Here is a 12,121-nt window from a genome sequence, read left to right on the forward strand (position 1 = left end):
CAGGGAGAGAGGAGGGCTGAGTGGCGGCTGGGTGGTCTGGGGAAGGGGGCTGAATATGGGGTCATTGTATGGAAAGGGTTGGGTGGATGACATTCTCATAGAGGAGAGAACCTGTAGAAAGTCCTGAGGGTATGAGAACATCAGGTGTGCCCCAGATGGCACACCACTCAGGTGATGGCAAATCACTCAGGATGGGGGAGCCAGGGTTTGAGAAAGGAGGAGTGGGTGGTGTGGCTGAAAGTGTGGGTCAGTAGAAGGCAGTGTTGGCCTTGAATGCCAGGAAAAAGCACTTGGCCTTGATCCCGAGGGCCTTGAGAAAAGGACAGGGTCAGATCTGTGCACCAGAAAGATCTTGCTGTGGTCCATTTGAAGGGAGAGCAATGGGCAGAGGGGAGAAGAGACTGTAGGTCCCCCTAAGAAATGAAAGGAACAGACACCAGGCTTCTTCATGCTTTCTGGGCTTCTCCCACCAACATGCACCATACGTGATCCCTAACCAATGTACACACCTCTACCCCCAAGTCCCAGGCCTGTCCCTGTCCTCAGAGAAGCCTTCTTTTCTTACAACCCCTATGCATCATCTCTGAGGAAGGCAAAACAGCCTCTAAGCTAGGTGTCCTTCCAGGGAGGTGAGTGGGATGGGTAGGGGCTCCCAGAGAGAGAGGGAAAAGAGGGCTCTACATGGGGGCTGGATTTAAGAACAGAGAAATATTTAGGAACAGAGGGAGAATCAGAGACAGCAATTCATCTGTTTCAATATTTACTGCAACTTTATTTTTGCCCAGCACAGCATAGAACAAAATTGGAAGTTGTTAAACAGAGCAATCGCATCATAGGAAATGTTCAAAGTCACTCGTGTGTTATTCTACGATGGGAGAATTATGTGGCCCGAAGACAGAGGGAGTCTTAAAAGAACAGAGACCCTCAGTTGCAACGGTCTTCAGATTTAGAGAAAAAGCATACATGCATGTCTTAAAAATCTAAGGTGAAAGTTGATCAAGCCACATGATGGCAGGGAGTGGCTGATTTTTATGTGTACATGGAAATATTGTCACGTGAATGGCCTGGGCCCGCCTTGACCAGTCCCTTCTGAAGGTTATGAATGACAAATAGGGCCATGAAATGCGCCAGAGTCACCAGGAGGAGCCAGTCAGTGGATGTCCAGAAGAACTAAATCAACTTCAGTTAATTGAGAGAGAATTGTCTTCCTTTTTCAAAGATATTGATTTATTTTGAGACAGAGAGCGCAAGCAGGGGAGGGGCAGAGAGGGAGGAAGAAATGTCAAGCAGGCTCCACACTCAGTGCAAAGCCTGACGCGGGGTCACTCTCGCAAACCGTGAGAAATCCGCTGAAATCAAGAGCTGGACGCTTAACTGACTGAGCCACCCAGGCATCCCAAGAATTATCTTCTTTAATGGATACGACTAATAATAAACACTTACTTAGCACATGCCAGGCACTGGTCTACGGACTTTATATATTAACTCACTTAATTTCCATAGCAAGCCTATGTGTTAAGTTGGAGTCATACCAAATTTACGTCCAGTGTTGGGAGACTGGAAAGACTATAACGTTGATCCTATGCGCAAGTGTGATGTACACAAGTGTGTAAATTCACTTAAATGCATGTCTAAAATTTGAAGGGCTTCCGGAAGAGATTGAATGTGTTGGTTTTAGAAATGTAGTTTAAAATGTTTGAAGATACTTGATTGGCTTAGTTTGTAAATGAGACCAAACATTATTGTAAAGAACCACCTAGAATAAAAAAAAGACAGATCTAGAATTGAAAGGGCTGTAAGCCAGCATTGAAAGATTAAGAAAAGAAGTGACTGGGCCGCTGGAATTGTCACTTTAATATATGCAATATAAATTATAATCAAGATAAACCTCAGAATAGTTTCTTTTCCCCCTACACACGGAAAGCAACCTCAAGGTCTCTAAAACCTCTGGTTCAACAGGTGCAGGCTTACAGACGTGAGCAGTGCAGTTCGGTTTTACCCTCAAGGAATGTGAGTTCCAAAGGGATCATCTCCCGGGGTCCTTGTCTGGTTTTTTTCACCTCAGTCTGGTACCCCGTAAGGAGCTGTTAAGTGAGTAAGGGGCTCTTACATCCCAGTGCGTCAGACTTGGAGACATTGTTAGAGACAGATGCAGAGAGCTGGGGCCAGACAGAAAGAAGAGACCAAATGGAGAAAAGATCAGGAAAGGCAAGCCCAGATGACCCAGGACTGGTGATAGAGAAGCCACTTTTTGGGCTCCCCACCCAGTGCCCCATTTCCGACAGGGCCAGGAGCCACCCACCCTTTATTCTGGCCTCTTTCCCCATCAACAGGTGGCCCTGCCCAACCCTCTCACCCACGCCTGGCTGTGCCAGCCCAGTCAAAGCCTCTGCGGGGGGGGGGGGGGGCGGGGGGGGGCGCCCTCCCCCCCTACCGGACTGGATCCCTGCCCCTTTCTGCCCTGTGGCTCCCGCCTCAGGGTGAGGGACAGGAGGAGGGATGAGGGATCCCTTAGCAAAGTGGCTTCCAAAATACAAGGCGAGGGAGGCTGAGGGACAGAAAGACACAGAGATACAGATACTCAGAGCCAGTGAGAGACAGACAGAGACAGAGGGACAGAATGATGTAGACGCAGAGACAGAAACAGGGAGACCAAGAAGGATAGAATCACAGAGGAAAGAAAGGTATTAGAGAAGGAAGGATACAAAGAGAGACCCTGAGGTATAGAGAGACGGAGACTGAGAATCACAGGGACGTAAAGGGATAGGAGGAAACTTAGGGGGGTGATGGGTTTGCTCACTGTCTGGGGTGATGGTTGGGTGTATGTATGTCAAAACTCATCTAATCGTACTCATCAAATCGTACACGTTAAATATACGCAGTTTATTGTACTCCGATTATACCTCAAAGCTGTAAAAAAAAAAAAAAAAAAAAGCAAAAGAGAAGTAAAGGAAAATAAGATGAGAAGTCTAGGGGCGCCCAGACGGCTCAGTCCGTGAAGCATCTGACTCTTGATTTCGGCTCAGGTCACCATCTCACAGTCCTGAGACTGAGCCCTGAGCCTGGCTCCAAGCTGAGTGTGGAGCCTGTTTGGGATTTTCTCTCTCTCTGCCCCTCCCCCTCTTGCTCTCTCTCTCTCCGCTCCCCCCACCCCAAATAAATAAATATCAGAACCATTAAAAAGAGAGAGAACCTCAGAGGCGGATAAAGTGCAAGGGTTAGAGACACAGAAAAAGGCCGGGCGCGGGGGGGGGGGGGGGGGGGGGGGGGCTGAGAGACAGACGCAGAGGCACAGAGAGAGACGGGAATCCTAAGGTGGGGGGGGCATGTGACGTGGCCGCGGCAGGATGTGTGATGGGGGGAGACACCCAAAAACAGATACTTGGTGGACGCTTTATATTGAGAGATTCTCAGAAAGATTTAGAGGGACGCAAAAACAGAGAAAGAAGGCTGTTAAGAGTTTGGAAAAAAAACAAAAACAAAAAAACAGAGACACGGGTGGGAAGGCTGTAAGGCGGGGACAGAGAGAAGCGGAAGGAGTATAAGGCATGGAAAATAAAGAAAAATCCTGGCGCCAAGAAGAGCGCCCAGAGCAGGTCAGAAGCACGAATGCGAGGCTGGGGGGCAGGAGCTGCAGGTCGAGGTGGCCCAGCCCCGCGGAGACCCCTCCCCATCCCCCGGGCCAGGGAATTAGGGAGTGGCCTTTGGGACTGGGTGGGGGGGGGGGGTGCTCTGGAGGTGGAGGTGGGGGGCAGGCAGAAGGAGTGATTGCTGAGGCCTGACGGGGCGCCTCACTACCTGGGAATGCGCCCCGGGGATCAGTGGGTGGTTATAACCCAGGCAGGGTGCCCGGAGCCCAGGAGGAGGCGCGGAAGGACAGCGCAGGCCTGAGAAGTCTGTGGCTGAGCTGGGAGCCGGTTCCCCACCCCCTACCAGGGGGGACGCTCGCTTGGCAGGTGAGGCCTGGGGAAGACCACTGGGAGGGAGAGGTGTCTGCCTCTGGCTCTGGGCTTGGATGCACCCCCATTCTCTCTATCCTCCCTCCTTGCCCAACTGGAGAGGGCTGGATGTCTGCCCTCTGAAGTCTGTAGCTCTTGGGGGATTGGAAGGCAATGTCCAATGTCTCTGCCCTGGGAAATGGGACAGGGAAGGAAGGAACGTGAGGTAAGGGCTCCCAGAATCACCTGGGCCACCCTGCCCTCTGTCCTTCCCACCAGGTCCAAGTGGCCATGGCTACAGCAGGACCCCCCAGGACGTGGATGGTCGGTGCCCTGATCACAGCTCTGATTCTGGGGGTGAGAGGTAACCAGAACCCCTGTGTGTGCCTGTTGACAAACTGTGGGTGGGGCTGTGGGTGACTCTCTGAGTGACATTGGAGTGTTTGTCCCAGGGAGACTCGGTGGGTATGGCTCCAGGACTGGGTGACTAGGAGTCGGTGTCCGTATTTGTGACCAAGTGATTGTGTGTGGCTGTGTGCCTGTCACCGTGTGTATGGGGGGGTGGGTGGGGAGGGGACCTTTTCCCATATCAAGTGACTGCCTGTGACAGGTACATTACCCTGGAGGCTGTGTGTGTGCGACTGTGTGACTGGGTGTGTGTGCATATAGGATCATGTGTGGCTCAGTGTCTGTGCGGGTGCTTGTATGCACGTTATGTGTGTGACTGTGTATGACTGCAGGGATCTGGGGCTCTTGTCCCTGTGTCACCAGATTGCAGGTAACAAACGTGCTTGTTACCATGAAAATGTGTGGCCAGGTACTTGCAGATAGCCGTTTGTGATCGTGTGATTGTAGCTGAGTGCAAGACTACGGGTGGCTATATTTGGGTTGTGTGACGGCTTGGGGTTCTATGTGTGCGTGTTTGTGACTGTGTGTTTATAGGGGGCTGTGTGACGGCACAGCTGTGTGGGTGGAGTTTCCATTCCTGCCTTAATAGAAGTGGCTGTCACTAGGAGGCAGTGGCTGTGTGCGGTTGGCTGATGCCAGGTCACTTGCACTGTCCCACGCTGGGTTTACTGAGTGTGATATTGTCACCAGGCCAACGTGCCTGTGGGCAGAAGTGCATGTGGTGGTCTCTACATAGATGTATACGTGCATTCGTATCGCTGAGACACTGGGTGGGTGCATGAGGTCTCGTGAGGCGTTCACCGAGTGCGTGTACCTGGGAAGTGTGTGTACCATGAGACGGAGCTGTGCCTGTAGCCATCCCGGGGGAGACCACGCGTGTCTGTGTGTGTGTGTGTGTGTGTGTGTGTGCCTATTGGTGACAGCCATTGTGCGCATGTTTCTTGGAGTGTGTGCATAAATGAAGGCGGCACCAGTGCCTGGCATCTCTGGGTCATCGGCAAGAATGTGAACAACTAAACGGACTATGGGGGACTAGCAATGGAGTGAGGTATCCGTGTCTGTCTGTAGGGGGGACGGTATTGGCAGGAGGATTCAGGAGGTACGTTCGTGTTTGAGAAGGCAAAAAATCAGGCCTGCTGTCTGCCACCATCCGGCCCCTCTAGCTGAGCACTTTCCTGGTTCTGCTCCCCCAACTCTTGCTCCGCCCAGGGGCTCTGACTCTGCCCCCTTTCCTCAATCGCGCTGCTACTCCAGGCTTTATCCACAGTCAGGGTCCCCTTGGGCGGCGCAAGCCAGGCCCCACCTGGATGGCTCTCCCTCCTTTTGGCCAGGTTCCACTTCCGATCCTGTCTGCAGCTCTTAGAGCCCAGCCCCTACCTCCTCGCCTAAGTCAGGGCTCTTTAAGAGACCCTGGCCTCTGGGGCGCCTGGGTGGCGCAGTCGGTTAAGCGTCCGACTTCAGCCAGGTCACGATCTCACGGTCCGTGAGTTCGAGCCCCGCGTCAGGTTCTGGGCTGATGGCTCAGAGCCTGGAGCCTGTTTCCGATTCTGTGTCTCCCTCTCTCTCTGCCCCTCGCCCGTTCATGCTCTGTCTCTCGCTGTCCCAAAAATAAATAAACGTTGAAAAAAAAAAATTTAAAGAGACCCTGGCCTCTCCAGCTGCCCCCTCCAGGCCTGACCCCACTTCCTGAGCCCAGGTCTTACCCTTAAAGCCCTGCTCACCGGTCCATTCCCCAGGCTCCACCCGCTGAGCCTTGGCTCGGCCCTTGGGGTCGTCCAACTTGACCCTCCCTGGCCCCGCCCACTAAGCTCTAGCCACTCCCAGGAATCTTGAGGTGCAGTCAGAGTCCAGTAAACCACCTGATCCTGGACTCTGTCCTTGAGTTCTAAGCCTTGTCCCTCATCAGAGATTTCACCCTTAGACTCCAGCCTTCGCCCCTAAAGCCCCGGGCCCGCCCCTCAGTGTCAGGGCCCTTCGGAAGTCAGACGACCTCTGGCTGGCCCCGCCTCTTGGCTCAAAGACCCACCCCCTGTGCCCAAGCCCCGCCCCATCCCCAAACCCCGCCCATTTTCTGCCCCTAGAACCTGTTCTTGCAAACGATGTTACCTCTTGCGACAACCCCTCTGACGCCGGCACGCGGCCCTCTGGGAGCACGCGGGACCTTGGAGCTGGGGCCCAGGAGGACACCAGGGCAGACGAAGGCAGCAGCAGCCGCATCGTGAACGGGACCGACTGCGAGAAGCTCGGCCAGCCTTGGCAGGGTGCACTGTTGATGCATCCCAACCAGCTCTACTGTGGGGCCGTGCTGGTGCATCCGCAGTGGCTGCTCACAGCCGCCCACTGCCGGAAGCAGTTGAGTGGGGCTCTAAGAGCAGGACTGGACAGGGCAGGGGGCAGGGGTGGGGGCATGGAGATGAGGGTCCGGCGGGGATGACGAAGGGGTACAGTTGAGATGGGATTAAGGATGGAGATGGGGTGCAGAGGGCTGAGGCTGGAGAAAGGATCGTGGCAGGGGTGGGAGTTGGGCGTGCGTTGGGTTTGGGGTGGGTGCATATGCTGAGTGGTTTGGAATGGAGATGTGATTCAGTGGCTTTAGAGTTTGGGAGGGGGTGGGGCGCAGATACATGGGGTTGGGATGGGGCTGAGGGTAGGGTTGGGATTAGAGTTATGGGGCGTTTTGGAGGCGGTTGGGTTTGAGGTTGGGGTGTTTAGATCGTGTTGGGGATGCGCACGTGGTGGTTTCTGTGTACAGAAAGGATTCAGGTTGGGGATGGGATGGGTGGAGTCGGGGATGGGACTAGACTTGGGATGTGCTTGAACCTGGATAAAAGCATAGGGTTCGGGGTTGTTGGTAATCTGCACCATCTTCCTTAGATTTTTCAGAATCCGTCTCGGCCACCATTCCCTGTCACCCGTTTATGAATCTGGGCAGCAGATGTTCCAGGGGATCAAAACCATCCCCCATCCTGGCTACTCCCATCCCGGCCACTCCAATGACCTCATGCTCATCAAACTGAACAGAAGAATCCGTGAAACTCAGTATGTTAAGCCCATCAACATCTCCTCCCGGTGTCCGTCTGCTGGAACCAGATGCTTGGTATCTGGCTGGGGAACAACCAGCAGCCCCAGCAGTGAGTGTCCAGGCCCCTCTCGACCCCACCCCTGCCTGCCTTCTCCCCCTCTCTGCCTCTGAGCACTGCCCCTCCCCGTCTTCCTCACTGCTCACTGTGGCCCTACTCTGTGTGTCTCTGACAGTTAAATTCCCCAAGGTCCTCCAGTGCTTGAACATCACCGTGCTAAGTATCGACAGGTGCAAGGAGGCCTATCCAAGACAGATAGATTCCACAATGTTCTGTGCTGGTGACAAGGCTGGCAGAGACTCCTGCCAGGTAAGGCTTGAGACTTCTGCATTTGCTCAGCAAATACACAGCAAGTGCCAACTCTGTAACCTGAAACCTTGCTAAGTGCTGGGAACCCAGCCCTGTCCAGTAGAAATATGTGAGTCATACATGTAATTTTAAATTTTCTAGTAGCTGCATTTTATTTATTATTTTTTAACATTTATTTTTGAGAGCCAGAGACAGAGAATGAGCAGGGGAGGGGCAGAGAGACAGAGAGAGAGAAAGGGAGACACAGAATCCAGAGCAGGCTCCAGGCTCTGAGCTGTCAGCGCAGAGCCTGACACAGGGCTCGAACCCACGAACCGTGAGATCATGACCTGAGCTGAAGTCGGATGCTTAACCCACTGAGCCACCCAGATGCCCCTATAGTAGCTACATTTTAAAAAGAAACAGGTAAAGTTAGCTGTTTTAATAATAAATTCTATTTAACCCCATGTACCCCAAGCACCATGATTTAAAAATGTAGAACATATAAAACATTTGTAAATGAGATTTTTTACATTCTTTTTTAAAAAGTTTATTTTTATTTTGAGAGAGAGAGAAAAAGAGCACATGGGAGGGACAGAAAGAGCTACCATATTAGACAGCACTCACTGGTCTAGAGGGAGAGATCAAGTCTGCTTTGTATGGTTAGGCAGGTTGTGCACTGCAGATATCACATCTAAGGGGGCACCCTTCATGTAATAGATACTAGTTTTGTCTGTTTTGGCAAATTTCAGGCAGATGACAGTTACATATCTTGTCCCCACAAAATCTGTAGTATGAAAGTTTCCTGACAAATGCTAGTAGACTGCCTTGAGGAAGGAAAACAAAAACTTTCGCTAGGTATTTGAAAAAAGAGAATATTTAATACAGAGGCTTGATTGCAAACTTGTTGGAAGTTTGTTGGAGGGCAGAAAAGGTTAAAAAAAAAAAAACAAAACCTCCAATGGTTGGGCACCTGGCTGGCTCAGCTGGTACAGCATGTGACTCTTGATCTCAGGGTCGTGAGTTCAAGCCCCACATTGGGCATAGAAATTGCTTAAAATAAAATAAAAAATAAAATTATTTTTAAGCCCCAATGGTCAAGAAACTGCATAACTAGGGTAATTTCAGAGAATTATAAAACATAGTTTTATGATAGCAAGTGATGAGGGACAATATTCAAAAGGGTGTTTGGGGAGCATCTGGCTGGCTCAGTCGGAAGAGCATGAGACTCTTGATCTGGGGTTGTGAGTTCAAGCCCCACACTGGGTGTAGAGATTACTTAAATAAATATATTTTTAAAATTTTTTAATGTTTATTTATTATTTCTTTATTTTGAGGGGGAGAGAGAGAGAGAGAGAGAGGCAGAGAGAGAATCTAAACAGGCTCTGCACTGTCAGCACAGAGCCCAGTGCGGGGGCTCGATCTCACAAACCACTGTGAGATGATGACCTGAACAGAAATCAAGAGTCGGACACTTAGCCGGCTGAGCCACCCAGGTGCCCCAATATATATATATATATATATATACATATATATATATATATATATTTACTTATAAAAGAATGGTAGAGGTATAAAAGAATGGGTAGAGGCTGAATGACACGAAGGAGTCAGTCTTGCAAAGGCTAAGGGTAAGAAAAACATGTGCAGGGGCGCCTGGGTGGCTCAGTCGGTTGAGCGTCCGACTTCGGCTCAGGTCACGATCTCATGGTTCGTGAGTTCGAGCCCCGCATCGGGCTCTGGGCTGATGTCTCGGAGCCTGGATCCTGCTTCCGATCCTGTGTCTCCCTCTCTCTCTGCCCTTCCCCCATTCATGCTCTGTCTCTCTCTGTCTCAAAAATAAATAAACATTAAAAAAAATTTTTTTTTTTAAAAAAGAAAAGAAAAACATGTGCAAAGGTCCTGCAGCAGGGAAGAGTCTGGCTGATTCAAAGGACAGAAAAAGCCAGAACGTTTGGGAGACTGAGGGAGGGTGCAGTAGGAGTTGAGCCTGGAGAGATGGGTGGGGGCAAATATTCAACAAATACTCCTTGATCCCCAATACAGAACTTCTTTATGTCCTCATGGAAGCTCTATCTTTTGAGGATGACAGAAATTAAAATTATACTGTTGCAGGGATCAGGACCCTTCCCTGTATTCAGGCCCTCAACGGTTCTAGAGGGATATAAATTCAGGTGTTCCCTGCCAGCAGGAGGTACACTTCAGTAACACTGGCAATTAGTAAGCACATCATCCCATTCTGATGGCTGGGCAACTCCCCCCCCCCAACCCCCCCCCCACAAAAAGAACTTTACAAACCTGACAATTGCAGCAACTTCCCAATATCATCTCTGTCCCCACGTAACATGGAAACACGTATCTGGAGAGAGAGAGGGATTTTTATCAGAAGAAAACACATCTAATCCACAAGTCAGCATTTAAAATCACTGTAGCTTTTCTGGAGCCCCGTTTAGCACTTTGTTTTTCATTCTGCAGACCTCAAGTAGCTTTTCATACCAGCGTGTGGTCAGGGTGTGGCCCCTGGGAGCAAAAAGTAATAACACTAACACTATCATAATAATAGCAGCTAATCTCAGACCCCGCTTTATGTCGTTTATGTACATCGATGATCTCATTAACTCACTTAGCCATTATTGATAGCTCTGTTTTACAGAGGAGGAAGCAAGCTCAGAGCAGTGAACTAACTGCCTCTCAAAGGAAACTCTGCAGGGATATTAAGCAACATACAATGAAAACAATTAATCTGCAAGAAAGTTGAAAGTTAGAGGTTCACAGGCAGCCAGGCTCTTTTGCCTTGAAACAATGCTAACAAAGAAAGAAGCCAGGCTCTGGATTTCTTTATACTGGATACCAGTATCTCGCATAAGCACTCATAAGAAATGACAGTAAAGAGTGGTATTATTATAGGAGAGGAATTGCTGGAGCTGTGGGGAGTTAAACACAGGCAACCCACGGAAGTGGTTCTCAACCTACCCCCAGACCCACCCCAGGGGACACATGGCAGTGCTTGTTCATATTTTTGGTTGTCACAGCTGTCCCCTGGGGAGGAAGAGGGTTACTGGCATCTAGTGCATAGAGGTCACGGATGCTGCTGAACACCTTACAATGCACAGGATGGTCACCACAGCAAAGAATGACCTGGCCCCGACGTCAGTGGTGCCCAGGATGAGAAAGCCTCATCCGAGGGCTGAGAACTACCTCTCTGCAAAGATGAGGTGTGTAAGAACAAGGTGGATTGCTGCAAGGGCAGGTGAAGAGTGACGAAGGGAAAAGAAGGCATGTCCAGTAGGAGAAATACAATGATCGAAAGCTGGAAAAGAGAAACAGAAATAGGGACAGGGAGACCCAGTGAGGGCGACACAGGTGGGGGTTGGGTAGAGGGGCAAACAGAACTTCTAAGGTTTGGATTTACAGTGATACGTTAACATTCTCTCCCCCTCTCTCCTTCCCTCTCTCTCACCTACGTCTCCGTCACCTCTCTACTTTTTTCCGCCTCTGTGTCTCTATCTCTTGCCACCCTGGCCTTTCTTCACCTGTGTGTCTCCCTCTCTCCACCTCTCCACATCTCTGCTTCTCTGTGAGCACCTTTCTCCTCCACAGGGTGATTCTGGGGGGCCTGTGGTTTGCAATGGCTCCCTACAGGGCCTCGTGTCCTGGGGAGACTTTCCCTGTGCCCAGCCCAACAGACCCGGCGTCTACACCAACCTCTGCCAATTCACCAAGTGGATCCAGGACACCATCCAGTCCAACTCATGAGGCATCCCGGGACTGGGCATTCTGATGTGCCCCATCCTCTGCGGTCCTCACTCTTGCAGGGACCATGACACTCCCTCCAGACCCCTGTTCCCCAACAGGGATTAGCAATCTCAATCTCTCCAGCCCCTCCAAGTCTCTGGAATCAGGGTCCCCCTTCCCCAACAGTGGGCTGATGCTGTCTCTCCATTCAGGTTCTAGAGACAGTTCCCAGAATGACCAATGTGAGAGCTGCACCTCAGTCTCCCCGGTGCTTCCTTCCTCAGACCCAGAGGCCGTCCCTGCTCTGCAGCTGTGACCCAAATCTGGTCCCAGAAATAAAGCATCTGAGGAGAAGTGGACTCTTGTGTGATGTCCCGCACTCACTGAATGACCGGGCAGCCAGGAACAAGTCACTTCTCCTGTCCACGCCACTGTGTTTGCTCTATTGGGTTATTTCAGTTGCAAGAAGCAGAGATCTGCTCAAGCCGCTCTGCGTTTTCTTCACAAATGCTGTTTGAGTGGGTATTTTGTGCCAGGAAGCTTCCAGATGCTGAGATTCCACAACAGGCAAAACAGAGAGCAACTTCCTGCCTCACAGAGCTCCCATTTTCACAGGGGAAGACAGACAGTAAAGACATAGACAAATAAATTATGTACTATAATAAGCATGTA

At 50.9% G+C, this 12,121-nt stretch overlaps 1 protein-coding gene across 1 annotated transcript; it reads left to right on the forward strand.

Moving 5' to 3' along the window:
- The first annotated feature begins 3,820 nt into the window (after positions 1–3,820).
- KLK5 (kallikrein related peptidase 5) lies at positions 3,821–11,808 on the forward strand. Its single transcript, XM_043598402.1, has 6 exons — positions 3,821–3,956; positions 4,218–4,302; positions 6,428–6,698; positions 7,221–7,477; positions 7,602–7,735; positions 11,315–11,808. Exons 2-6 carry the CDS (start codon positions 4,230–4,232, stop codon positions 11,468–11,470), a joined length of 891 nt encoding a protein of 296 aa, XP_043454337.1. The 5' UTR covers positions 3,821–3,956; positions 4,218–4,229; the 3' UTR covers positions 11,471–11,808.
- Positions 11,809–12,121: the final 313 nt, after the last annotated feature.

The sequence above is a fragment of the Prionailurus bengalensis genome, chromosome E2, assembly GCF_016509475.1.
Source record: "Prionailurus bengalensis isolate Pbe53 chromosome E2, Fcat_Pben_1.1_paternal_pri, whole genome shotgun sequence".
NCBI classification, from domain to species: Eukaryota; Metazoa; Chordata; class Mammalia; order Carnivora; family Felidae; genus Prionailurus; species Prionailurus bengalensis.

What these genes read in the sequence shown, in the direction of transcription:
- KLK5 (XM_043598402.1), top strand. Translation starts at nt 4,230, where the DNA reads ATGGCTACAGCAGGACCCCCCAGGACGTGGATGGTCGGTGCCCTGATC. An exon ending in TCTGATTCTGGGGGTGAGAG is followed by an intron (nt 4,303 to 6,427) that starts GTAACCAGAACC and finishes TTCTGCCCCTAG; the next exon opens with AACCTGTTCTTGCAAACGAT. An exon ending in GCCGCCCACTGCCGGAAGCA is followed by an intron (nt 6,699 to 7,220) that starts GTTGAGTGGGGC and finishes CATCTTCCTTAG; the next exon opens with ATTTTTCAGAATCCGTCTCG.